This window comes from Hakea prostrata, chromosome 9, assembly GCF_041222555.1.
Source record: "Hakea prostrata isolate BN-2017 chromosome 9, UWA_Hpros_2, whole genome shotgun sequence".
In the NCBI taxonomy this organism is placed as follows: Eukaryota; Viridiplantae; Streptophyta; class Magnoliopsida; order Proteales; family Proteaceae; genus Hakea; species Hakea prostrata.
Window position 1 is genome coordinate 10,909,534 of NC_142608.1, and position 24,520 is coordinate 10,934,053.

The 24,520-nt window shown below is 37.3% G+C and overlaps 1 protein-coding gene across 1 annotated transcript; it reads right to left on the reverse strand.

Moving 5' to 3' along the window:
• On the reverse strand, positions 1 to 23,609 carry LOC149004625 (wings apart-like protein 2). Its single transcript, XM_089135662.1, has 13 exons — positions 22,774 to 23,609; positions 19,989 to 20,088; positions 15,506 to 15,848; positions 14,448 to 14,560; positions 12,453 to 12,581; positions 12,253 to 12,346; positions 6,301 to 6,408; positions 4,448 to 5,037; positions 3,411 to 3,676; positions 2,650 to 2,803; positions 2,325 to 2,422; positions 2,175 to 2,256; positions 1 to 1,032 (listed from the first exon to the last, which is right to left on the reverse strand). Exons 1-13 carry the CDS (start codon positions 23,322 to 23,324, stop codon positions 949 to 951), a joined length of 2,712 nt encoding a protein of 903 aa, XP_088991788.1. The 5' UTR covers positions 23,325 to 23,609; the 3' UTR covers positions 1 to 948.
• Between the last annotated feature and the right edge of the window lie 911 nt (positions 23,610 to 24,520).

The window sequence follows — 24,520 nt, forward strand, 5'->3', positions numbered from 1 at the left end:
GTAGGAGTTCTGTTAGGGAAAGTCTTTCAAAGTGGACAGTAACTCCAAACAATTGTGTGCTAGGTAGTAGTGGTGGTGTTGAATCAACTTGGCATCTTTTTATGCATTGCGATGGTGCTAAACGCATCTAGGCAGCAGGCCCCTAGGAAACAATTTGCTCCAACTATGCTTACATCTTTTTACCAACTCAAATCTTGGTAAAAATCCGTACTTCATTGGATGTTCTCAATGATGATGATCACTTGTTATGGATTATGGATGCCACTAATGAAGTCATATTTGATCAACTAAACTCCAATCCCAGTAGGGTTGTGGAATTTTTCAACAGACTTGCTGGTATTATAAATTCAGAAGAAAGTGTGATTTTTTTCTCAATTAGATACAATGGCCCTTAACCACTATATCTGCAGAGCTCTAGCAAGTATAGACTTTCGAGATAACATTATTTTAATGTGTGCAGAGTTCATTCATGAACATAACAACTGGGCAGCCCATTGCTGGGGCATGATTCATGCAAACCACAAACAAGCCAGCTGATTTCCTGGCTGGAATAAAGTGTGAAAGTGATCAACTTATATTCAATGCTGAGACAGATTTTCTTGCGGGTTTACAACCCATTATTCATGAAATTTACTTTAGAAGAGAAGAAGAAGACCGTAGTACAACAAGAACAATTGAAACTCTGATATTATTTAGTTAAGTATACAACCATCCTTACAGTAGGAGTGTAACACCACCCGCACATAGAACTGGAAAATAATGTAGAGAAGGAGGGATGGGAGGAAAACAAAAGAATTCATAAACCAGAGAACAACCTATTTCAAACTCCAAAGATAATGTTCCACAGCCATTCCTAAGACTCCACTGAGCATCTTGTTAGTAAACAAACAGTTAGTCTAAAACTTTTGAGGAAGAGAGAGAGAGAGACTGTACAAAATCTCCATGTTCTCAAGGCCCCCTACAAGATTCTATTACTTCACTCACTACTTTGTGGGTTTCCGGTGAGATCATATTCAACGTCAAATGAAATGCCTGCAGAAAGGAAACAAGAACAGCAAAATTATCTTCAGATCATCTTTAATGAACTGAGAAACACACTAAAAGATACATTACCCAAAACTGAAACTTACAATCCTATTCTATATACGAAAATGTGGTTGGATTCACAGAATCAGACCGGGTATCAGATAATGTCAATTCTAACAGGTGTATCAGATAATGTCCAAAACTTCAATGAAAACCAATAAAGAGATGACTACGGGTGTCAGCTGGTTTGGTTTTGGAATCGTTAGATGAGGTGATTATGAGAATCAAAACCAAATAAAACATATTGGTTTCAGTTTGTTTTCAGTTTCTAAACGGCTATTATGCAGTTATACAATTTGGTTTGCTAATAATTTATTGTTTATCTTTAAATTCCTAATAACTTCTATAGATTCAGATGTCCATCTTGTAATCAGAAATATTATTAAAGATCAAAACAAAATATCCCAAATTGTCAAGTGAGTTCTCGACTTTCAAATAATATCTTTTAGTTTATGTATGTTAATTTATTAATGAAGTCATAGCCTCATAGAGAAAAACAACACAGTAAACAACATAATTATTTTTAAACAGAGAACTCTAAAATTGAGCTAAAACCATCAAAAAGATAAGTGCTATCATGTTTTTACTTGAGTTAAATTTTAAGTCAAACCATTAAGAATACACCCATCATCAGTTGATCCAAATAAATGGCACATAGGCTATGTATTTCAAAAGAATAGTAATACCACCATAGCCTCCATTCTCTGATGAAATATGAGATTTTTTAGGGTTTTCTTTAAGTTTAAACTCTCTAAAGGGAAAGGAAGAAAAAAAGAAATAAAAGGAAGAACAGGGAGAAAAAACCTAATCTATTCAGTCCAGTTTTGGTTCAAAACCAACAGGTCTCTTGGTTAGAATCAAAAGTAGAAAACTCATATATCTGGACCAAAAGCGACCCGAGAAGTTATTCAGTTTGGTTCAATTTCACTCATTTGGTTTGACTTTGGTTTTGGTATTCGGTCTAGATCTTGTTTTGACACCCTTTACATTCAACTATAAAATACTGCTTCCTGATGGTTTTTCTGGTGGATGAAACAAAATGACAATCCACAACTCTACAAGAGAAAGTCTAATAGTAGGATACTTACAACAAATCTCTCCAAAACGGGAACAAGGACTTCCAAATTGTGATCTGGGAGACAGCTAGCAATGGCTTCACGTGCACTCCAACTGTCGGCAGTTAAACTGTTAACATCATTTAGAGAGGAGTCTAGAAGCAAAAATAAAGGATAACAAACCTTGCAGTTGAAAGGAAAGCAAGAAGCAGAGCTGCATAAGCCTCTATAATCATCTTCTCAGCCTCACGCTCACCTTGCAGCACAGCAGCCTCGTCATCCTATCTCAATGCAAACACAGGCACAAAGTTATGAATGTTCTCGCACAATTTGAACCTCTGAATAGAGAACTCCTAATGAAAAAGAAAACATAAAATTGGAACTTCACCCCAGTTTTCAACAGGCACAAACCACTTTTACCCTCTTTTATACATAGAGATTACCAGGAAATTGTCCCAAACCAGCCCCATTATAGTTCATCTTGCTAATAAACTGCACGATGACTTACCCAGGGCATTGATTTTCCTTCTCCAACAGCCTCACCAGCTCCTTGGTTGGCCAAAAAGATGGTGCACAGCAGTTGAATAACATCCCTGCAACTCCCTTTCCCTTTTGATCCTCTTGAGCTAGGTAATGCAATACTGGCTGCCACTAGCCGTGATCTGCAGCATCACTAACCATAAGTTTTACAAGCTAACACAGCATGGTATTCCCTATTCATCAACCATCATGTTAAAAGATTGACAACAGGGAAGCTCAAACCCCAAGAATAAAGAAGAAAAAACCCCCAAGAATGTCCTAGCCATGCAATAATTTAAGTGCTTGCAGGGGGAATTAGCATGCATCTTTGGAAAGATCAAATGTGGAAAATCTCAGAAAAAGCATCTGACAGGAATCCTTTTTTTATTTGTTAACCAAAGAAAATATCTGAAATTTTGAGAAAATCCAAAATCCACAATCCACATAATTCCTTCTTTTTTCATTTTCATATTTATGTTTTTTTAAAGAACTGAAGCAGATAAAATGGAAAAACAAGTGGACCAGACAAGCTACATGGAATCATTACTGAATGGAGAATGTTCAACATAGAAGGGGAAGAAACAACGGAGTGGAAATAGAAAATCTTTTTCCAGCTCCTTATTTACATTCTAGAGCAAATTTGATGATGTTTCCTTCAAAATAGCAATCTCAGGAATTTCCCATGACATGAAATATAGGCTAGGACAGAAGCTGAAGCAAAATAATCAAATAGAAGGAACCAACTATAACCTGTTGTGATTATCCTTCTCAACCAAGTTCACAAGCAAGCCCAGAATGGCAACAAGAAACTCCAACTCTTGATCTGTAAGATGTTTGTCATCAGGATGATCAAGTTCAATAGATGATATGACATTCTCTTCATTCTGGTTGTGGGGAGATAATGAGCTGTATGACGGGAAATGGCAAATAATCAAATCAGACATGGTTTCTAGTCCTCCCCAAGCAGCTATTTGTTGACAGCCTAGAGGATTGTCATTCGTCAAATTCATTAGAACCTGCCAAGATATAAAAATGGAAAACGTTAGAACATTGCCTTGTCGATGCTGGTACATGTGTAGCAAATGAGCTCAAATTAAAAAAAGTACAACAGTCACACAACTTGGAACTCGACCAAGTCACAAAATTGGGTCATAATTTCACAACCAAACTGAGGAGTCCAGAACACTAGGGCCTCCTTTAGAATGTCCGAACTCTGTGCCAAGACAGACTATCAATTTTATATGGAATCACCACCAAGCCACATCATTTGGACCAAGTCAAGCAAGGATACTATTGAAGACCCAACAAAAAATAAATCAAACAAGGCTCTAAAACCTTAAGAATCAAAACTTGAACTCCTGATGGTCCTTTAATAAAGGAAAATAAATAATATCTGCCTCATTACTCCTTTCACTCTATTCATTAATAATAACAAGAGGAAAGAAAAAGGAAAGGAAGAAGGGTGAGAGATAGAGAGATTGGGGGAAGGCAAAGAGACGAGGACCCCATATAAAACAAGAGAAAGACAGAATGCAGCAACCCTATATTTCTCTTGTAACATCAGGGGTTCTAATTTTGGTTAGGAGCATTAGCCAGAAGCTGGGCTAGATAAGAAATTTACACTGGGTTTTAATCATGGAAACAGCATGCACAAATGCAACCTGGACCCATTCCTACACAGTATAGGGGGATAAAATGCTTAATTCTAAATAGTAAGTTCAGTACAGAAAAATGTGTAGCAGAAAAGAACAAATGAAAAGAAAGAGAGAAACATGGAACTCTGGTACCTTAACAGCAGTAAGAAGACAGTCATCGAGAAGTTCGGAATTTCCCTTTTCAGCTGAAGACGAACAGGAGGGTTCACAGGAATTGTGAGTTTCTGAACTACTGGACTCATGGTGGCTTGTTCTCAATAAGGGCTCACATACCTCCGCAGGCTCTCTAAATGCCAGTCTACTTTTCCGATGTGGGGGTACCTTTTTTCTCTTAGATAATATATCCCATGTGGTGGGTTCCCAGTCATCATCATCAAAGGCAAATGGATCTTGACTGTCCTCTAGACTTCCATATTTGACATCCTCAGTGACACTGGGTCTTTTACTTGAACCAGCATTCATCTTTGATCTGTCTACATTTCCAACAATTCCATCATGTGAAATATTTAATCTCCCAATGTGGGAACCTGACATGAATGATTTATCCCCCTTTTTAACTGAACATGCAGTAGTGGCCTCATATCTTGACCCAGTCACCCTTGATTGGGAACTTGATGACAACCTTTGACGTTTTTTAGGAACTCTGAAGCCTTTTGTGTCGGTTGCATGCTCTGTGCTACAACACCCCATAGAAGAATAAGCTAAACTACCATTTCGGCCATCTGCAGATTTAGCAAGAATGTATCAAGATCACCATGGACATTGAAATTTATGATGAAAATACACCAACTCCAAGATCTAGATCTGTAATGAGCAAAGTGTGTAACTATTTACTAAGAACAGATTAAATGCCCCATTTTCAGTTATGGGATGATTATAAAACAACAAACAAAAAATAATTAGGGTGACTATTGAAAATCACTCTAAAGATGAGCAAATTAACCATTTACAACTCCCTTTTCAATGACTGCACTGAATAATGTCAACTAATAAATTCCCCATTTGAACTGCTAAATAAATACGATGAAGTTATTCATAATTAAAAAAAAAATCGATGAAGTTGAGTTGATATTAGCAGTTTGGTGATATTTTAGTATTAATGGTGCCATTTATACTGTTCTTGGTGCTTAGGTTTATGTTCATGAAACATGGTGATGGTTAGAAAGCATGGTGGTGCTGAAGTTGAAGTATAAAGTAAGGGTACTTGTGCCATTGCGATATACTACGGTTATTATTAATACATTCTACTACTCACAGCTGTATGATAAAGCAATACCATGAACCACTTCTCTCTCTGATCAATCTCTCTTTCAGTTCACTTCCTCCTCTTTCCTCTTTCTCCTCTTCTTCCTCATAGAATCTAGATGGTGTAGTTCTGATTCTGTTATAAAATCCATTTTGCTTACGTAATAAGAGATGAATTTACTGCAAATGTGTTTGCTTTTTCTTTTGAGTCTCCATTATAAATTTTCAGCGCAAAGACATTGTGTTTTCTAATCCCCAAGTATTGTTAAAATAAAGTGTTCATTTAACAAGTGGACAGAAAGCCATGTCGAGAAGCCTTCATTTGGCCACATAATGGACTGCTCTGTTTCTTGATTTTTCATATGTTCTAGGATGCAAGACTTTCCCGCAACTTGACGATCTCCCAGATTTTAAGTATTGCCATTCATATGTGCAACTTTACTAATACAAGAAATAACTTTAATAATACAAGAAATACAAGTAAAATGGGACAGTATCACACTAGGTGCCAGATTAGATAACCACATCCATATTACATAGTGCCATGAAACCTGGAAACCATATAGATGGAAAATCTCAATCTTGAAAAAGTAGTATAAGCAAATCTCTTTATGAAAATGTAAATGCTACAGTAACTGATAACAAAACTGCAGTTTAGATGCTCCAATATTCAATAAAAGAAACAAAATAGAAGGGAAGTTATTCCCAGTAATTCAGGTGAAAATTTGATGACTATGTACCTTTTCCATCCTCCAAAGAAATTTCAGAACCAAGATCCATCACTCCAGGAGAAGAATGATGTTTTTCATCATTGGAAAGGGGGGGTGAACTCTTAAGCAAAGAGAGACCTGGAAAGCAAAGGCATACATCATAAATAGCCATAAAAGAAAAACTTATTTGTGGAACATTCAGACTTGATGAGCTAAAACATGTAATAATGAGAAAATATTTCCTGGAAAGCAAATTTTAATGTACTTCGCATGGATTTTTTTATTTTTTCTTTGTTAACTTTTGTCTGTTTTATTTATATTCTACATGACAAAAGAGCATATTTGGCATAGTTAGGAAAAGAAACCGACCATATGATGCAGAACAGCGTCCATCATCAGCAGCAACTTTCTAAACAGCATTAGAATAATCAAATAAAAGATGTACTTCTTACACTTTTCAGTAACTAGAACCTTTGCCTCTAGAAGAATAGCTGTTTTTTGCGTTAATAAGAGACACAAAGATCCAAAAATTTGGATTCTGTCTGAATTTTATCTAATATTCCTTTCTCCACTCTTGAACTATATCCATGTTTGGTGAAGTTTTGACTTGCTGATCTTCTTATTTTTTTAGTTTTCACATTTTACCTTTCTGCCCCATATCTTCTAATGCTTTAAACAAAATCAATTTAGCGTTTCATGTCCTATCTATTATTTGATCTCTCCTCTACACAGGGTACTAAGTGAAAACACAACCTTAATCTTTGAGTTGTATATGGACTTTGCCAAATTCTACCCAAAAAATATACATATATGGGCTTTAACAATTACTGTTACCCCTATCAGATACCACTTTTATCTCCCCATCAATGTTCTGATTTCACATCTCTTTAGTAACTGTTCCACATCAGATTTCAGTATTAATTGATTCACTTGTTTTATATTCTTGCTAACTGGATTTTTATCATCCCTAGCATGGTTTGAGATCTGGGGTTGATATCTTGTTGTTTTGGGACCTGTAGAGGATCTCATGCAAATTTAGACGACCCCAGAAAAATACAAGATCATTGTTCGAGATCTTGTATCTCACGAGACGTAGACTCAACCCAGTTTTTAAAAATACCACATCTTTGTCAAGATCTCGACTTGTCTCCAACCATCTCAACACTCCTACCTTTGTTGGTTTTGGTGCTTTGACCAGATTTTTCACTAGAAAGTTTGTCCAATCTCTACCTAGGTTGCATCAACAAACTATTTAGCTCACCTACAACAAAGATCTACTGAGTTTGAAGCCAATCCTTAAGCAAGGTGAGTGTTCTTCCCAAACTTCATTTTTTTCAAAACTATGTTCTACACCGATTTGGGGGGGGGGGGGGGTTGCTTGTGCTGGTGCTAGTCGAGCAGAGTTGGAAGAGCTGCTTGGTCAATGATTTTACTCTTGTACTCTCGTGGTGTCACTTATAAGTACTTCAATGTAGTATGTGAAATAGTGAATAATTGAACATGTTTAATGTATTATATGACTTCATGTATATCAAGTAATGATTGTGTATATCATGTTAAGTCCTTCAACGTATCAATTTCAAAGTTATGATCGAGTTGGAACTCATGTATACACTTGTTTTCTCTTAACTCTAAGGCCAACAATCTGTTTAGGCAGGCCAAAAATGGGCTAAATACCAAATTTCAGCCCAAATTGAGTCCTAATACCCACCGAGATGGGCCCTCGAGTTGGCCGGGGATTTTAACCAGATCTCAATTTTTTGAGGGACTGAGATCCTTGTCGAGATCGAGATCTCAAACCATGGTTCTCCATAATCTATTACTCTTTCATTTAAAGATCTGGCCTATAGACTACTAAATTGATTCTCTCATAACTCATCACAAAAAAAAAAAACACTATTGTGCTTCCCAAATTTTTGTGCTACATTTCAATTACATAACCATAATTTTTATTTTTTTATTCCTATGAAATTTCCCCTTCCTTCTGAAGCATCCTGATGCAGTACAAATCTACTGTAGAAGGAGAAAGAACCAAGCTAACCAATTTTGACCTCCATTATGGTTATGTTTCTACCAAGCTCCGGCATAGACCATAACTAGTTCTTGTTTCATGTGAGGAATGACGACCATGTGGGGCTAGATATGTGACTAGAAGATCCCCATATGCTGCTGTAATAGTCTATGAAGGCTATGCTAGCAACTTTCTATTTTGTGTTTTGAGTTGTTTCCCATTTAACTTAGTAGATCTGTAGTAGTTTCTTTTTTCTTTTCTTTTCCTTTCTTCTTCTTGGGTTGGGGGGAGGCGGTAGAGTAGATCTGCAGTAGTTCCTATTTAATATTTTGTACTTGCTGTTCAGGGAACTTCCTATACATATATTATGTTCTAATGTGACTCCGTTGTCAATAATATCTTACTGCATACAGAATTTCCTATCTTGGATTATGGGTGCAAGTATGGCTATGCTGGCCCTAACCCGCCCTGTCCCCCCAAAGCCTGAATAGGGCCTAGACTCAAGATTCTAGCCCTGAGGGTGGGCATGGGATTACTATTTGGCCCGCCCAGGCCGTCCCAACCCATTCCTGATTTTTGGCCTTGACCTTGTCCCTATTTTTTGCCCTAACCCTGATTTTGGCCCTAATCATGACCCTGATTCTGTCTCTAATCCTAACCTTGATTTTGTCCATGATCTTGACCCAAATTTTGACCTAAACTTGACCTTGATTTTGGCCCTAACTTTAACTATGAAGTTCATCCTCATATTGACCCTCATATTAACCTTAATATAAGCCTTGATTTTGACCTTGAGTCATGTTGATCATATTAGACAATGAGCTATTTTTTAATATTGTTTTTTAGGGTAATTTTTATTTGGACCCTTGGGGCCTTAGGTTTGACCTAAGTGATTTTTAGTCCAAAATATTGACACCTTTCATTTGCCTCCCCTGCAGTATTTCAAAAAACTGATCAAGGATGGACAGTTATTTTTGTGACTAAAATATCTTTGATTTACTTTTTAACAAGATTTTGGATAAGGATTTTAATTTATCCAACAATTGTGAATGAAAACATAAGACTTAGCTGTAAATATAAACTTTTTATATTATCAAATCCCTTGATGAGGTTATGGTCATTGATGAGGTTCACATACTTGACATCGAGTGCTTTTCATTTCTGAATCGGGCACTAAAAAATGAAAAGGCACCAATTCTGGTTGTCGCCACCAACAAGGGATAACAACCATCCAAGGTACAAACTACAAAGCTCCTCATGACATACCTACTGATCTTCTTGATCAATTGCCCATCATCTCAACACCTTATTGGCTTCTGATGTCAAGGATCTTACGTATCTCGTCTTCTGTATAGGGCTGTGAAATATTTCAAGAAAAAAAAATTATAGTAGCTAAGAAGTTTTATTGCTTTTTTATTTATTGTTTTTATATATTAGTAGATTCAAAATTAAAAGGTAAAATTCATGCATTTTATCGATTATATAAATGATTCTATGTGATTCAAATTTAATTAGGGACAAGAAAATGACCAATCAAGAACAAGGTTAGGCCCATTAAGGATAGGAAAATGTCAATTAGTGACAGGGCCAGGGATAGGGCCAATCAAGGTGAAAGTTAGAGACAAGGTCAAGGCCAGAGATAGGGCCAATCAGGGTCAGGGATAGGGCCAATTAAGGCCAGGGATAGGGCCAATCAGGCCAAGGCCAAGGCCAACTCGCCCCGACCCTACCCAATTAGGGCGGGAATGGGCTTTGCATGGCCGAAAAATAAACCTTGGCAGCCCTAAATTAAGGTTAGGGCGGGAATGGACGTAGCTAAGAATATATAGGGCTGAGATTGGGATTGGAAGCCCAGCCCAGCCCAGCTGCCCCTGTTGCAGCCCTATCTTGGATGCAGCAGCTAACGAGACTGAAATAGCATCCTCGATTTGTACCTGAGCAGTAAGCATTGATGAGGACATCATTTGTAGGCAGCGAGAGTTTCGAATCTCTCAGCAACGCCAACAAGATATCAGCCCATGGCAGCACCTAGGTGGGTTAACTACAAGTTTAGAGATTACCGGATTGCCAGAGTCCATTGGTTCGACGAGGACCACCACCATAGGCAGTTTTATAGGTTTAATTTAGGTTTAGTTTGGCTCTTTGTGGTTATTTTGGTTCATTTTAATTTTATTTGGGTTATTCAATGTTTGGGTTTTGGGTCAATCTATGGGTTATTTTTACTTAGGTTATTTTATGGCTTTCCAATTTTGACTCTCAAGTCTAAGAACAATAATGAGAGTCATCTAGAGTCTTTTCTGGGATTTCTGAATCTAGAGTTTTGAATTTTTTTTTCCCTATAAAGCCATGTACACACAACTTTGGAATCAACTTTGACTGATTATTGAATGGAAAAAAAAAAAAAGTAACTTTTTGGGCAAGAATTTTCTTCTCACTTATTCTCTCTCTTGGCATCATCCTTTCTCCTGTTCTCACGGTAAGTCTCTATTTCCATTTTTCTCTCTTGTGTGAAACAGGTCCTCCTCCTCCCCTTTCTTTTTCTGTTTGGCAGCTTTCTTGTTGCCTTTCTTTCCTCTTCTTTTGCCCCTTCGTCACGAATCCCTTCCATTTCCTTTAATATTTTTAGTGATGTTTTATTCATCCAACAAATAATTTTCGGTAATTATTATTCCTTTGTCATCAATGGAATATTTCCAGTGTTCCTTTGTCACTCAAAAAAACTTCCTCTTTCTTTCCCATCAATACAAAAGCAACAAGAAGCCTTATCCCAACTAAATGGGGTCGACTACATGGTTCCTTGCCTCCCATTTGTTCCCATCAATGGTTCGATTAATTATTGGGTTCCCTTCATAGTTTTTCCTTTTTCTTTCTCTTTTTTTTTGGGGTTGGGGGGGGGGGGGGTTTCTTTCATTATTACTGTCTGTTTTCCTTTCATTCTTTTCCCATAATAATATTTTTTCTTCTTAATATGATCAATACACTTCTGATAAATTGCTGAAATTTCATTGTTAGTTTTTAGGATCTTTGGAATAGGACAGCAAGTGTTTTCTAAGAATTCTTGTCTAACTTGCTGAATCTTGTTTAATCTTGCTTGTCAGTTTAGGAATGATATTGCTTATTATTTTGTTATTTTTGTTTATCAACTATTAGCTGCTGCAGTTCCCTCCTTTATTCGCTTTCTTTCATTAATATTTGCTTTACCTAAGAAGACTTATAAGCTATCCTTGACAACTCGGCTACAGTGGAGCAGCACCTTTTGTGGTAAAACATGAGCAACCCAAGGTGATAAAGCCAAGTCATATGATTCTCTCATCTTCTTTCTCTTTCTTCTTCTAGCTGCTTCTATCATGATCATTAGTTGGCAATCTCTTCTCACTATATCTTTGATGTAGCTACTTGTTACCATTTCTCAGCAGGATTGTATTATATCCCCCCCCCCCCGGTGGTTTCCTTTCTCATATTCTAACTGTGGTTTTTTCATATTGTTTCTCCCAACCCAACCATCTGACAGGGATCAAACTTTAAATACTTTGCCCCATGGACTATTTCTTCAAACCGAACTGGGGGTCTATCTGACATCTGGTTTGAGAGTTATCAATGTTTCTTTTCTGTTCCTAAATTCTCTCTTCTTATATTTCTGGTGTCTATTGCCTACTATAGCTGCAGACCCCAATCAGTGGATCAGCCTGATAATTGGAGAACTTAAACAAAATACTTAAAGGACTATTAGATTTTAATTTCACCTCTGACCATTAGATTGTGAGATATCACAGTTTTTATATTCTGTCTCACTGTGATTCTGTCCCATGTGGTTTTGTCGTGTTGAATAGACAGACTTGTAGATTACTGGTCTGTATCATGACTCCTGGAAGATATTCCACTGAAATAAACAGAGCTTGTAGAAAGGGGGAGGCAAGCAGAAAAGCCCAAGATCAATAACATATAAAGCGAAGAGCAGCTGATTCAATTACCTGAAAGAATTTTAATCACACTCAAAATGAGTCCTGCAAAAGAAAGCCGGAATCCATCTCGGTCCAAGTTTCTGTCCACCCCAAGTAAATGATTCTGTTACAAAGAATGCATGAATAATTACTGAATTTACATGCATCTAGTGAAACTGAAACCTCATAAGTCATAACTCGCCCATCCTGAAAATACATTCGAATTGTACCTGATTATCCTTGCTCAGGAACGTTGCATTCTCCATTATCTTCAAACATTTTAAAAGGAACACCAAGCTCTCCACAGCCACATCATCTTTTAACTCCGATATAGAGGACATGCTAGATGGAGACCATCCCTGCAAACAACCTTACTGGTATGAAGAAATATCTAGAAGCAGTATCAAGTAAATACTGTAAATTGCTAAATAAGCACAAAAATCTAGAAGGTGAAAAAATGGCTTCCTTCATCAACAAGTGAATTGTAATTAATATTGATAATGTAACTGATGCAACACAACAGTAATAACCAATGCACCAACTTATCATCCCTCTGAAGCATCACTTCCTATAGGTGAGGAGATGATCCACTAATTAAAGCTAGAATAGAAATCTCCAGCCAATGGATCACAGAAATACTGGAAGATGTCAGAATACAAGCCTAAGTCTCCAAACCAGTATAATCAAACCACAAGACACAGTTGAGTCGTCCCAACTCCCAATAATGGTCAAACTAACCCTGAACTGCTTTATAACCACTGACTTGGTAACAAACCTTCTAGAAGGATGATGGACCCACCAAACCATATAGGACATATACCCCCAATCTCACAGTACTCATAATAGAAACTGAATCACTAAATTGACTAGAAACATCTCATTTGGAACATAGCAACCTCACAGACCAGCCCAAAACCCCATTTGACATTACCATCAACATATTATGGCGTTTCATTTAAGGCCACGAACCAGATGAACTGCATCATTGGACTGTCAAACCATATATTAATATCCAAATAGCTTGTGATTCACTGAGTTCACAATAGTAACCCACACACCCCCCCCCCCCCCCACCCACCCCAAAAAAAAAAAAAAAACAGCCCAAAACCCCATTTGACATTACCATCAACATATTATGGTGTTTCATTTGTGGCCACGAACCAGATGTACTGCATCATTGGACTGTCAAACCATATATCACTATGCAAATAGCTTGTGATTCACTGTGTTCACAAATAGTAACCCCCCCCCCCCCCAAAAAAAATTTAAAGAGAAAAATTAATAAGAAACCAGAACTATGCCAGCTCTCTCAACTATCTTGAGTCAGGTTGCTGAGATATAAAAGAAACAAAATAAACTAAAGGTGCAATGATGTAAGAACATATATGCCAGCTGTTTAGAAATAAGATCCCTAAAATAGACTCAAGAAGCACCTACGGAGGAAAGAGAACAAACATGTCATACTAGCCACAAAATAAGCTCCATTACAAAGGAAATAAGGTGATAGAAACCAATAAAAAAATAAAAGAGCAGATTTGAGACTCAGGAAAAGAAATTTTTGGTAATACTGGTAGAAATGCCTTTTCAGGGTTCAATTTGAGCATGAAGCCAAGCATAAACGTTCAGGAAAAATCAGTGTCCTGGTGTCTCTTGGTCATGCCAGTATTTGGGAATTAACAACTTCTTTTTGGTTCAACTTCATCTTTTGGGAGACAAATCTAACCTGCTCCCAGCTTTAACCCATTTCTGAAACTATTTCAGCCAAGGAATGAAAAATAAATGCTCCAAACACCTAAATAAGCTACCAAACTCATCTAAACATGTACAGGATGACTTCTCATTGGTAGTAGGATTCTTTAATTTCATTCATTCTCCTCCCAACCATTAGGTCACTTCTCAGGTAAACTGCAAGAAGACATTTTCTACCCAAAAAAATGATGATTTAAACTTTCATAAGTAACTAACACATGCCAGTTTCTTGATAAAGGCACATGGAAAATCACAATAAGTCAATAAAATGCAATGTAAACTCCCAATATTATAATGCTTTTTGGCAAATTACCCTTTTACGATTAATTTGGCTTATAGCTTTAAATCATTTATTTAACAGATTTTTGACTATGACATACATGACAATCATGACAAACAATGACAATGCAACCTTATCTCAACTAAACAACGCCAGCTTTATCATTATGCTTATGAATAAACATAAAAGGTCAGACCTCCATAATGGAATGGCAATTTGCTGCCACATCAACCACAGCATCTAGTCCTCCAAATTCTCTAAATTTTTCCTTGAAATTTCCTCCAATCCTGCTCACACTGCCAGATGTGTCTGAACATATAATAACACAAAAGTCATGGACAACCAATAAAAGGGTAAGGAGAATAATGAAAACAAGAAAAGCAAATCATATGTTAATAAAAAAGGATCCACTGAAATTAGTACTCTAGTTTCTCCATGATTTTCTTTGACAATAATCAATATGTTACAAAACTAAAATAAGAAATAAAACTTATTTAATAAAAAAAAGCCTCCGAACTTTAGTTAGAGATTGACTTTGAGCATAGCAGAAAGGACCGTGCACAAATGTGACCCACAAGATTTTCCTTGGGAATAAAGAACTCTTTGACCATATGGATGAATATACTCGAAACTCGAACAGTTCAACTACAAGATGAAAATTGGAAGAGTCTAGCACCTAACTCAAGATGCTTATGATACATGCTCGAGGGCAAATATTAGTGATCCACTGACTGCAGACCATCCTTGGAACAGGTTTTCATGGGAATAAAATATAAAGATGAAAAGAATATGATATAATACTATAAACATAAGTCGATAACCTATATTGAACAATCAAATAAAACCTAGGGGACATCATAAAACCAAAAAAAGGAAAACAAAAGAATACATATCAAGATGATAGGAAGAAAAAAGATTTGGTCCACTATAGATTAAAGAAAAACAAAATGAAAATGCCAATCTGGATAGAAGAACAATGATTTATCAATCAAAGTCGAGAAATTATCTTTTGTTACACAAGAATAATGAGTAAAAATGATGGAGACATATTTACTGGTACAAAAGAACCACATGAAAAAGTATTCCAAGAACTAGGATACATAACAGTTGACTAGAACACTGGTCCAATCATCAACCTAAGTTCTCTGGGCAACAAGTACCATGTCTTGAGACATAAAACAACTAAAATGGCAATACTGGCAAAGAAACACTGCAGCCCCTTAAAGGGAACAAGGACAAAAGATGCCAGAGTACCTTCAAGAGAAACAGCAGATAAGCATGCTTTTTCCATTGTCAGTAGCGCTATCCATTTTGGGCTCAATTCTGGCCTGCCCATCCCACCATCATTGTCCACACTTCTAACTTTAATCTCCTTGCAACTCAAAAGAAGCTCATGAACTTTCAACATGATAGCAGTGGAAGTAGAATCCAATGTTTTTCCAGCATTTTTTGAAACATCAGGATCCTTATGTAATGATAGAAGCTTAGAACCAATCGTAGGTACTTTTTCCACCGTGATATCAGCAACAGTTGGTTTCAATAATTTTATCAGAAAATGAATGCAAGTAGGTGAATCCAAGAGATGATCATCTTGACCCTGAAATGCCAGAAATTTCAAATACTTCAGGGATCTAACTAACAGTGAAAAAGGACAATTCTGCATATGTTTTCTACTCAACAGACTTATTTGATTTGGTTATACCAGGACACAAAACTGAATACAGATGATTAGGAAAAAGTGAAAAACTAGGAGATGCAATCCAAGAGTTGCATTGAACGAAGTGTTCAAATTATCAACATATGAAGTCCAGAATAAAAAAATAAAAGAAGCAAAGAACCATCCAGAAAAGCATTGTACAAACACCCACAGATGTAAAATAGAGTTCCAAAAAGGAAAAAAGAGCTCAAACATTCTATGACAAACCATCAACCAATCCAACTAATACATTCAGCAACAGATGCCAAAACACCAACAAAAAGAACTAAAGGATAGAAATGCAAAACATCCTCAACTCACCAAATAATCTGATCAAACCATCAAACAAGTTAAAGTAGTACAGTTGTAATGCATGAAGCTTGCCGTATAAATCCTATTGAACATACTTGAGTTTTTAATCTTTCAACCCTCCAATTTCCTTTTTGAATAGACATAAAAAGAACAGCAAGTTGTACGAAGGGAGCATCAAAGAGACTAAAGCATATTTGCTCAGTAAGTGTCATCCTGGATAGAAGCCTAAAACCATGATAAACAACAAAATTACCAGACATTTTCAGCTAAAATGGAGAAGGAAGATAGCCCAGATTGGCATGACCTCAATGCGAGTAAGTCATTTGATTCTAATTTTTAACCACTACATAAAACTAGGAACAATAATATGAATGTGGTTATTTTTATCACACAGGAAAAGAATAATACTCCATTCATAATTTCACAATCTGCATCTTCAAATTCATTGTTAGCCACATATGCCACAAAAAATCTATAGTTTTTATCTCAGCACCAAACTAATCAGTAGACATTCCTACAACATCAAGAACAAACGATTTTAAAAAGAAGCAAGTTGTTGAAAGACCAATACAGTGCACATCTGTAGAAAATGTACTCGGTTTGATTTGTATAGGTTGTAGTTTTCGCTTTAAATTGAGTTAGAGACCTATTGATTAAATCTAATGGATTATTAGGATTCTGATATTTGCATGATTGCATATATTCTGGCGTTGCAAAACACCTGGCATGTTTAAGATGGAACAGTTGGTAGGCCTAGACGGCTGCAAAGTAGAACATGTTACATATATTAATATAATTATCTGTGGGCAACATATGTAACACCAAGTTATGGTTATTTATTGTAGCTATTTAGGAAGTTAATCAGATTGAGTTGTACATGAGTTACGTGGAGATGTTTTAGGAGTTGGGTTGAGTTATAATTACATCTTGGATTTCGCCTATTTAAGAAGCTAATATGCCATGGAATATGATTCAGAAAATTACTATCAAAGCTTAACTTTATCTTGAGAGAGGGTCAGCCGTATCCCAATTGCACCTATTTCTACTTTCATTTTTTTAATTCAAGGTGAATATCCTAGCATGTATCACATAAGATCCTTATAAATACGCGAAAGAAGGCAAACCCTCAATCATGAAACCTTCAAACCCTACCTAGGTTATTTTGATCCACTATAACACATACATCAAGAATGTCAAATTGATGCTAATGATTTAATGAAAACTTTTTACCTAAAAAAAATTAATGAAAACTAACATGCAGTAGTTTGCTCAAAATGAAGGTGGCATGGTTCCTCTTCCAAAATGTTTGATGTGAATCAACCATATCCCTTACACTTTTCCCTGTTTAATGAAGAGTTCTTTATTTCCATATTCTTCCTTAAGCTGTAAAGATTTTTTTGGATAAGAACCGAGTCTTCAAGTGGGATTACCATAAGTATAGTGACACAGATTTCTTGCAACTTGGTTGGTTTGATCTGGATGGGTTTGGCTCATTATCAAACAGTTCTTTGACTTGAACTGAACTCATTTGTACGCCGACTTTGGGATTCATGAAAACCAGGTTTTTTGTGAATAGTTTCTGTCTTATGGTTCTTCCCCAGTAATTTTATCTCCAGCTCCAAGTTTCCTGTATTTTAGGAAACTAAAACTGCCATATTATATCCCACGTATGGAGGTACTAGAGCTCCTTAAAATCAGCCCGTGGACCTAGTATGGAGAAAAGATGGCTAATGATAGGGAAGTTAAACAGATCCTCCCACTTAGGATCTGTCATAATTCTTGGAGCTGTTTCGAGGATTTACCAGGGAGGATATTTTCTTATATGATGACACCAACTATGGTCCACTTAAGGACAGATTCCGCAAAGATTTAATGAAGCTTATCTTCAGCCCGATATGTTTTGCGTCGATTATTTACGGTACAGCCAGTTTGGGATATTTTCTGGTTAAATCTGATCTTCAGGATCCCATTATGTTATAAATGCGGCTTAATTTAAGTCATTATTTCAACTTTTACAGTAACTAGGTTGTCAGAAAACCTGTGCTGGAATTAGGAAGTTTCTTTGTCTTTGTTCTCTTACACATTAAAAGAAGGAAAGGGGATAACAGAAATGGAACAATTTGATGAATTAGGTGTGGTTGTCAACCGTGTAACTGAGAGAGATATTGTAAGGTGAAGTACCTAGGTTGAACGGGAGGCTCAATCATCTATCATATCCTTTTATTTTCTTCTTTCATATGCAAAAGAAAAAGAAGAAAAAAAGAGTGGAGAGGTGGGTTCTGTGGGAATTCGTTATTTAGTACTGTTTTACCTCATTCATTGATCTTGTCGCAATTGATTCCCACCAGTTCTTCCTCGGTTTAAGACTAATTCTCTTGTAATTGGAGGTGATGAGGTTACCATTAATTTTCAACCTTCTCTCTGGCTAGAGGGTATTAGTTTGTTACATGGGAGATTCAGAACTAACCTAAGGACAATCCACTTATTATTTGTATTTTGTGCTTCATTTTAATAAAGACATCTAAGGAGGTGAACTCTATTCCTGAAGAAAATAACCATAAAATGCGTCTGGGTGGAACTTAGGCTGCCCTCAAAAATGAAAAGAACAGGAATAGATGTATAAACATAACAAACATGTCCAAGAAACCAATTCATGTATTGAATGGAAGCCAATGTATTTAGAGAATGGTATGAAGGAACAGATTACATGAAGTCAGCACCAATTAGTTGGGATAAGGCTCAATTAAGTTGAACTTACTGATATTTGGAGGATATATGCTAAATTATTTAGATCTTCTACAAACTTGTAAAACAAAACAGACCAATGGAAAGAAAAGGACCAAGTTACAGACTAGTCTCCACAAAAGTATTCTCAAGGTTTCCACCAGTCCCAGCTTCACCAACGATGAAGTTTCATATCATCCAAGAATTTCTAGAGCCATTAATCAAATCAAAGGAGGACAAACAAACAATTACTGACATAGCTCCATAGGAATAAAACTTGCAAAGCATAGACCACCAAACTAGTGAGCAAGAGTGCAGATCTTGGAAATGGTCAGGCCCAAAACTGAGATCATCAGATCTCATATCAAGGTTTCGACATTAAAATTTTAACCCTGGACCTCCCTGGATTTCATTTCAGCCATGCCTAAAACTGAGACATCTCAAAGATTTTGATCAGTTTCAACTCCTTTTTTTTTTTCCTTTTTGTTTTTTGGGCATCTTTTCAACTATAATTCAGTTTCATGCTAATGAGTAACAGATGAAAGAAATAGAAGGTGATGCATTCTTGGCCTATTTGATTTAATAAAAGGAGTTGATTTTACCCCCAAGAAAATGAAGAAGAAAAGAGAGTCCAGGAAAGCGGACAGCCCACAGAATTTCCAAATTCATGCAAATATTCTTGAAAACTTTGGGTGATAAAGACTTCCAATTCCCGCACTGACCCCAAAACAAATTCTCAAATAGTGAAGACCCTTCTTTTCCTCAAAGCAAGCAGTTACAGGAGAGGGGAAAATACTAAGTTGAATGAAATTGCAGCTGAAATGTGGAGACAGAAAAAATTCTTCTTTGAGCAAATCATAAAGTCAATATCCACCACCAACAATTACAGAAAGGAAAAATACGGTTAGTAGATTGAGCACTTTGACATTTTATTGAAACCAAAAATATATTGCCTCCATAATGTGCCAGCAAGAAATATCCAGTGTAAGTTTTCAATTAACTTACATCACTTGCCAAAATGAAGAAAAGAGCAGCAGCAGCCAGGGTGCTGGGGGAATCATCAAATTTGATGCCCAGAATAGAATCGATAATTGTCTTCGCAGTCCTGGAAATAAAGTATTATTAGAGTTAAAAATTGCTGCAGAGTAAACCTAAGCTATCACTTCCAAGAAAGCAGAAAACATCATTGGAGTATACATGTATCCCTTAAAGACTAAATCATACATCGAAAATCAAGCTCTATTACCAAGAACAGACTTGCGAACAGTACGCATGATGCATGTCAAAGTTTAACGAATGAGCCCACATTTCAATAAGTAACAACTAATAGATAGCATGTAGAAAACTAGACATTTGAGACAATCAGGTACTTATCATCAAATAGTTCCATATCTCAGTCTTGGGTACCGAGCAATGGGGAAAACCTAAAGTACAAAAATAAACAAATTGTTCCAGTTCTTAAGAGTAATTTAATAGGTTAATATCTTTCATCCATCAACTATAGATGCTACCTAAAAAGTTCCATCATTTTCCTCCGTTTCTGAATTTATCCATACTAGTCTAACCTGTCATGTATATAGAGAATGAGATTGGCCTTATTGTTGTCTTGTACAATTCTACTCCAACTTTAATGAACAAACAGAACTGCAAAAGGACTCTCCACTTCAAACACACTGCTTTAATCCTAATGACAAAGCCATCTTCAATTTTCCATACTCATGGATGATCAGACAAACGAAATGGTCATTGGATAATATCCTGGTCACAAGATAACACTCCCACCTGCTTCCATTTTTATATAAAATGCGGTAACTTAGATTCAGATTTGAAAAGTACACTCTTCAGTCATCACTAAAAGATTATCCCCGGAGAGCTAGCAAGGAATGAGTGGCACTAACGGAGAACCAGAAATACAGTGTTCTCTGATAAAATTCCCAAAATGATCACAGGAAATAATACAATTTAAACAGGTAGAACCAAATTATGAAGTGGGAACTTATAGGGATCTCATACTGCACAGCTGGCATCAAAGGAATGAATAACTTATAGGGAAATGATTCCTGTCCGGAGGCATACCCTCCACTAGTGCCGCTGAAATGACTTCACTACCCCATCATCCCCCTGCTCCACAATTTATTGAACTGGACAGGGGGAACTCAATCGGATGTTTCTTGCCATGTGGCAACTGCCACCTGACAGGAAACACCCCCTTGTTACGTTATGCACTATTTCGTTTTCCTTTTATGCTAATCATTATATAAGTGGATAACATAAAATCAGAACCCTTACCCATCTCAACCCTCCCTCCATAATTTATTGAACTGGACAGGGGGAACTCAGTTGGACGCTTCTTGCCTCGTGGCAACTGCCACCTGACAGGAAACACCCCCTGGTTACGTATGCACTATTTCGTTTTCCTTTTATGATAATCATTAAAAAAATGTATAACACAAAATCAGAACCCTTACCCATCCCAACCCTCCCACCACAATTTATTGAACTGGACAGGGGGAATTCAATTGGATGTTTCTTGCCATGTGGCAACTGCCACCTGACAGGAAACACCCCCTGGTTATGTTATGCACTATTTCATTTTCCTTTTATGCTAATCATTATATAAGTGGATAACATATAATCAGAACCCTTACCCATCTCAGCCCTCCCTCCACAATTTATTGAACTGGACAGGGGGAACTCAATTGGATGTTTCTTGCCACGTGGCAACTGCCACCTGACAGGAAACATCCCCTGGTTACGTTATGCTCTATTTCGTTTTCCTTTTATGCTAATCATTATATAAGTGGATAACATAAAATCAGAACCCTTACCCATCTCAACCCTCCCTCCACAATTTATTGAACTGGACAGGGGGAACTCAATTGGATGTTTCTTGCCACGTGGCAACTGCCACCTGACAGGAAACACCCCCTAGTTACGTTATGCACTATTTCGTTTTCCTTTTATGCTAATCATGAAAAAAATGTATAACATAAAATCAGAACCCTTACCCATCTCAACCCTCCCTCCACAATTTATTGAACTGGACAGGGGGGAACTCAATTGGATGTTTCTTGCCATGTGGCAACTGCCACCTGACAGGAAACACCCCCTGGTTACGTTATGCACTATTTCATTTTCCTTTTATGCTAATCATTATAAAAGTGGATAACATATAACCAGAACCCTTACCCATCTCAACCCTCCCTCCACAATTTATTGAACTGGACAGGGGGGAACTCAATTGGATGTTTCTTGCCACGTGGCTACTGCCACCTGATGGGAAACACCCCCTGGTACTTTATGCACTATTTTGTTTCCTTTTATTCTAATCATTATATAACTGGATAACATATAATCAGAACCCTTACCCATCTCGACCCTCCCCCTCCCCATCAAAAAAAACAAGAAAAAAAGAAAGTCGGGAGTATTATTACATTATTATTTGCATTCCATTCTAATCATTGATCTATCACTGTGAACATGTACACGTCAGATGGATGAAGGAAATAAAGACTACAAGAAGCATACAAAGAACACATGTTCACAGGAAACGTTCTTGAAAACTCTTGGCTACAAAATTGACCGTTAAAACCCTCCTCAAAAACATACTATCTGTTGGGTGAAAGCAAAAATACACCATGAATAAAATAGGAATTATAAACTTGCGCGCCTACCTTCCCGGTGTTAAATTGAGATCGATTATGGAAACACATACTACACAATTCAATGCATTGTCCAACCCAGATAAAGATCACAAATTTATGGGAGAAAAGAAACACAGATGACCTACCCCTGAGCTCTTAGAAGCCGCCGTTGTTGTGCAGTGGAGCAAATGGATAACAGAGACAATAGACTTGCACGCCGTATACGCGACGGCTGGCCCTTCCGTAGCCCATCCAAAGAAAAATTAACCTCATCTACGTGCTCCATCATCTCCCCGAATTCTTGAGCTTCCATCAAGGTTGAAGTAGCCGGTACTGAAACCGACCGAACCCCCATAGAAATCGACGACTTGCTTTTCTTAATTTCATCTGATTTGCGAGTTATACTTACCTGCTTCTTTGACTCGCGAACGACACCATTACCCTGCGACGAGGAATCGCCGGCTGGTGCTCGCGGAGGAAGGGCAGAAAACGAACCCTGAGACGAACTCAAAGGTAAATCCGAATCGAAAGACCAAGGAGACGAGTCTTGAGACGAGAACGCAAAGCTACAAACTTCTTGCGAATTGTCCTGGGAAAGAGGTTCTCTGAATCCATCGTCGAGGCCTCCATCGAAGCCTGACTCCGAGTAGCTTCGACTGATACAGCGATTTCGACGAGCGTAGGTTCGAACAATCATCTTCCTATCTTCGGCAAATCCTCAATTTTGAACAAAAAAGAATAAAAGACGCACTTCTAGGGCAAGATTCTTCTGAAACCAGCGAGAGTTTGGTGAGAAGAAACCGGTGTCAGCAGAACAGGAGCTGCACGAGCTCCATGTCCTAGCTCGAACCTTCCAAGCAAAAGATCAAGAACTGATCCTGCAGAGCTCAGAAGCCATGAATGCGAAACAAAGGTTCTGATTTTCAAAACAGTCAAGTTCTCTATCCGTTTTACCCTTTTCGCTTCCTTTTTTCCTTTTTAAATTTCGAGCGTTGTTTTCTTATTTATTTGGTTTTCTGAACCAGGTTATCAACCAGTTCTCAACTTCTATTTCTTGAAATCGGTGCACCTCTCTCCAGTCACTTGAAAGTACCGGAGAAGATTTGTATGATTCTTTCGTGCGTACGAAGTAGGGATTCCGGATCCCGTATGAGATCAACGTGAATCCATGCTGTTCATTATCACAACTGCCACGTGTCTCCTCGTCATGGGTTCTGTCCCCATTACTACATCGTGTGGACCCAGCAGGAAACAATTTTTTTACCGTTGAGAGCTTAGATCTAAGACATGCATGGCTAGGATCTGATGACCTTTGTAGGACCGTTGAGAATTACGAAAGTACTTAAAAATTTATCTAAATTAAATTATCAAACCAAACTTCCCTTCTAAGTGAACCATCCAAAAGAAAATTACCAAACCACTCAAACCAGTTTCAACCCCAAAAAACCACCCAAACCGAGGTTCACTCCCCATAGCGGTGGACCGGATCAAGATCTCCCCAATTCGGATCAAATATGATAGAATTGGACCATTAGAGATCAGTCCAATGGTCTTAGATCTCCTCTTTTTTTGAGTGTTTTTTCATTTTGCCCACTTAAGTTGGGCCCAAACTCTAATTGTCTAAGGGCCTGTTTGGTTGTATGAATCCAAGGATTTAAAATCCCTGCATTCATGAATCAATTTTTTAACCCCGTTTGGTTGGAAAACATGGGGCGATTCATGAATCTAGCCATTTTAAAAATAAAGGTAAAAACGTGAATGGATTGAGTTCATGGTTTTAGGTGAAATGAGTGGAATGGACCTTACCTATAAAAGGAGGTGAATGAGCGGATTCACGTTTGACGGAACGACTACTCTTCTCGTTGGAGCCTCCTCTCTAGAAGGCGTCTCTCT

Bases quoted from the DNA above. Each gene is read 5' to 3' on its own strand.
- LOC149004625 (XM_089135662.1), bottom strand. From the start codon at position 23,324: ATGATTGTTCGAACCTACGCTCGTCGAAATCGCTGTATCAGTCGAAGC. The intron at 15,849-19,988 runs GTAAGTTAATTG...CTGGCATTTCAG, and splicing joins TCTTCATTTTGGCAAGTGAT to GGTCAAGATGATCATCTCTT. The intron at 2,423-2,649 runs GTAAGTCATCGT...GCATTGAGATAG, and splicing joins AAGGAAAATCAATGCCCTGG to GATGACGAGGCTGCTGTGCT.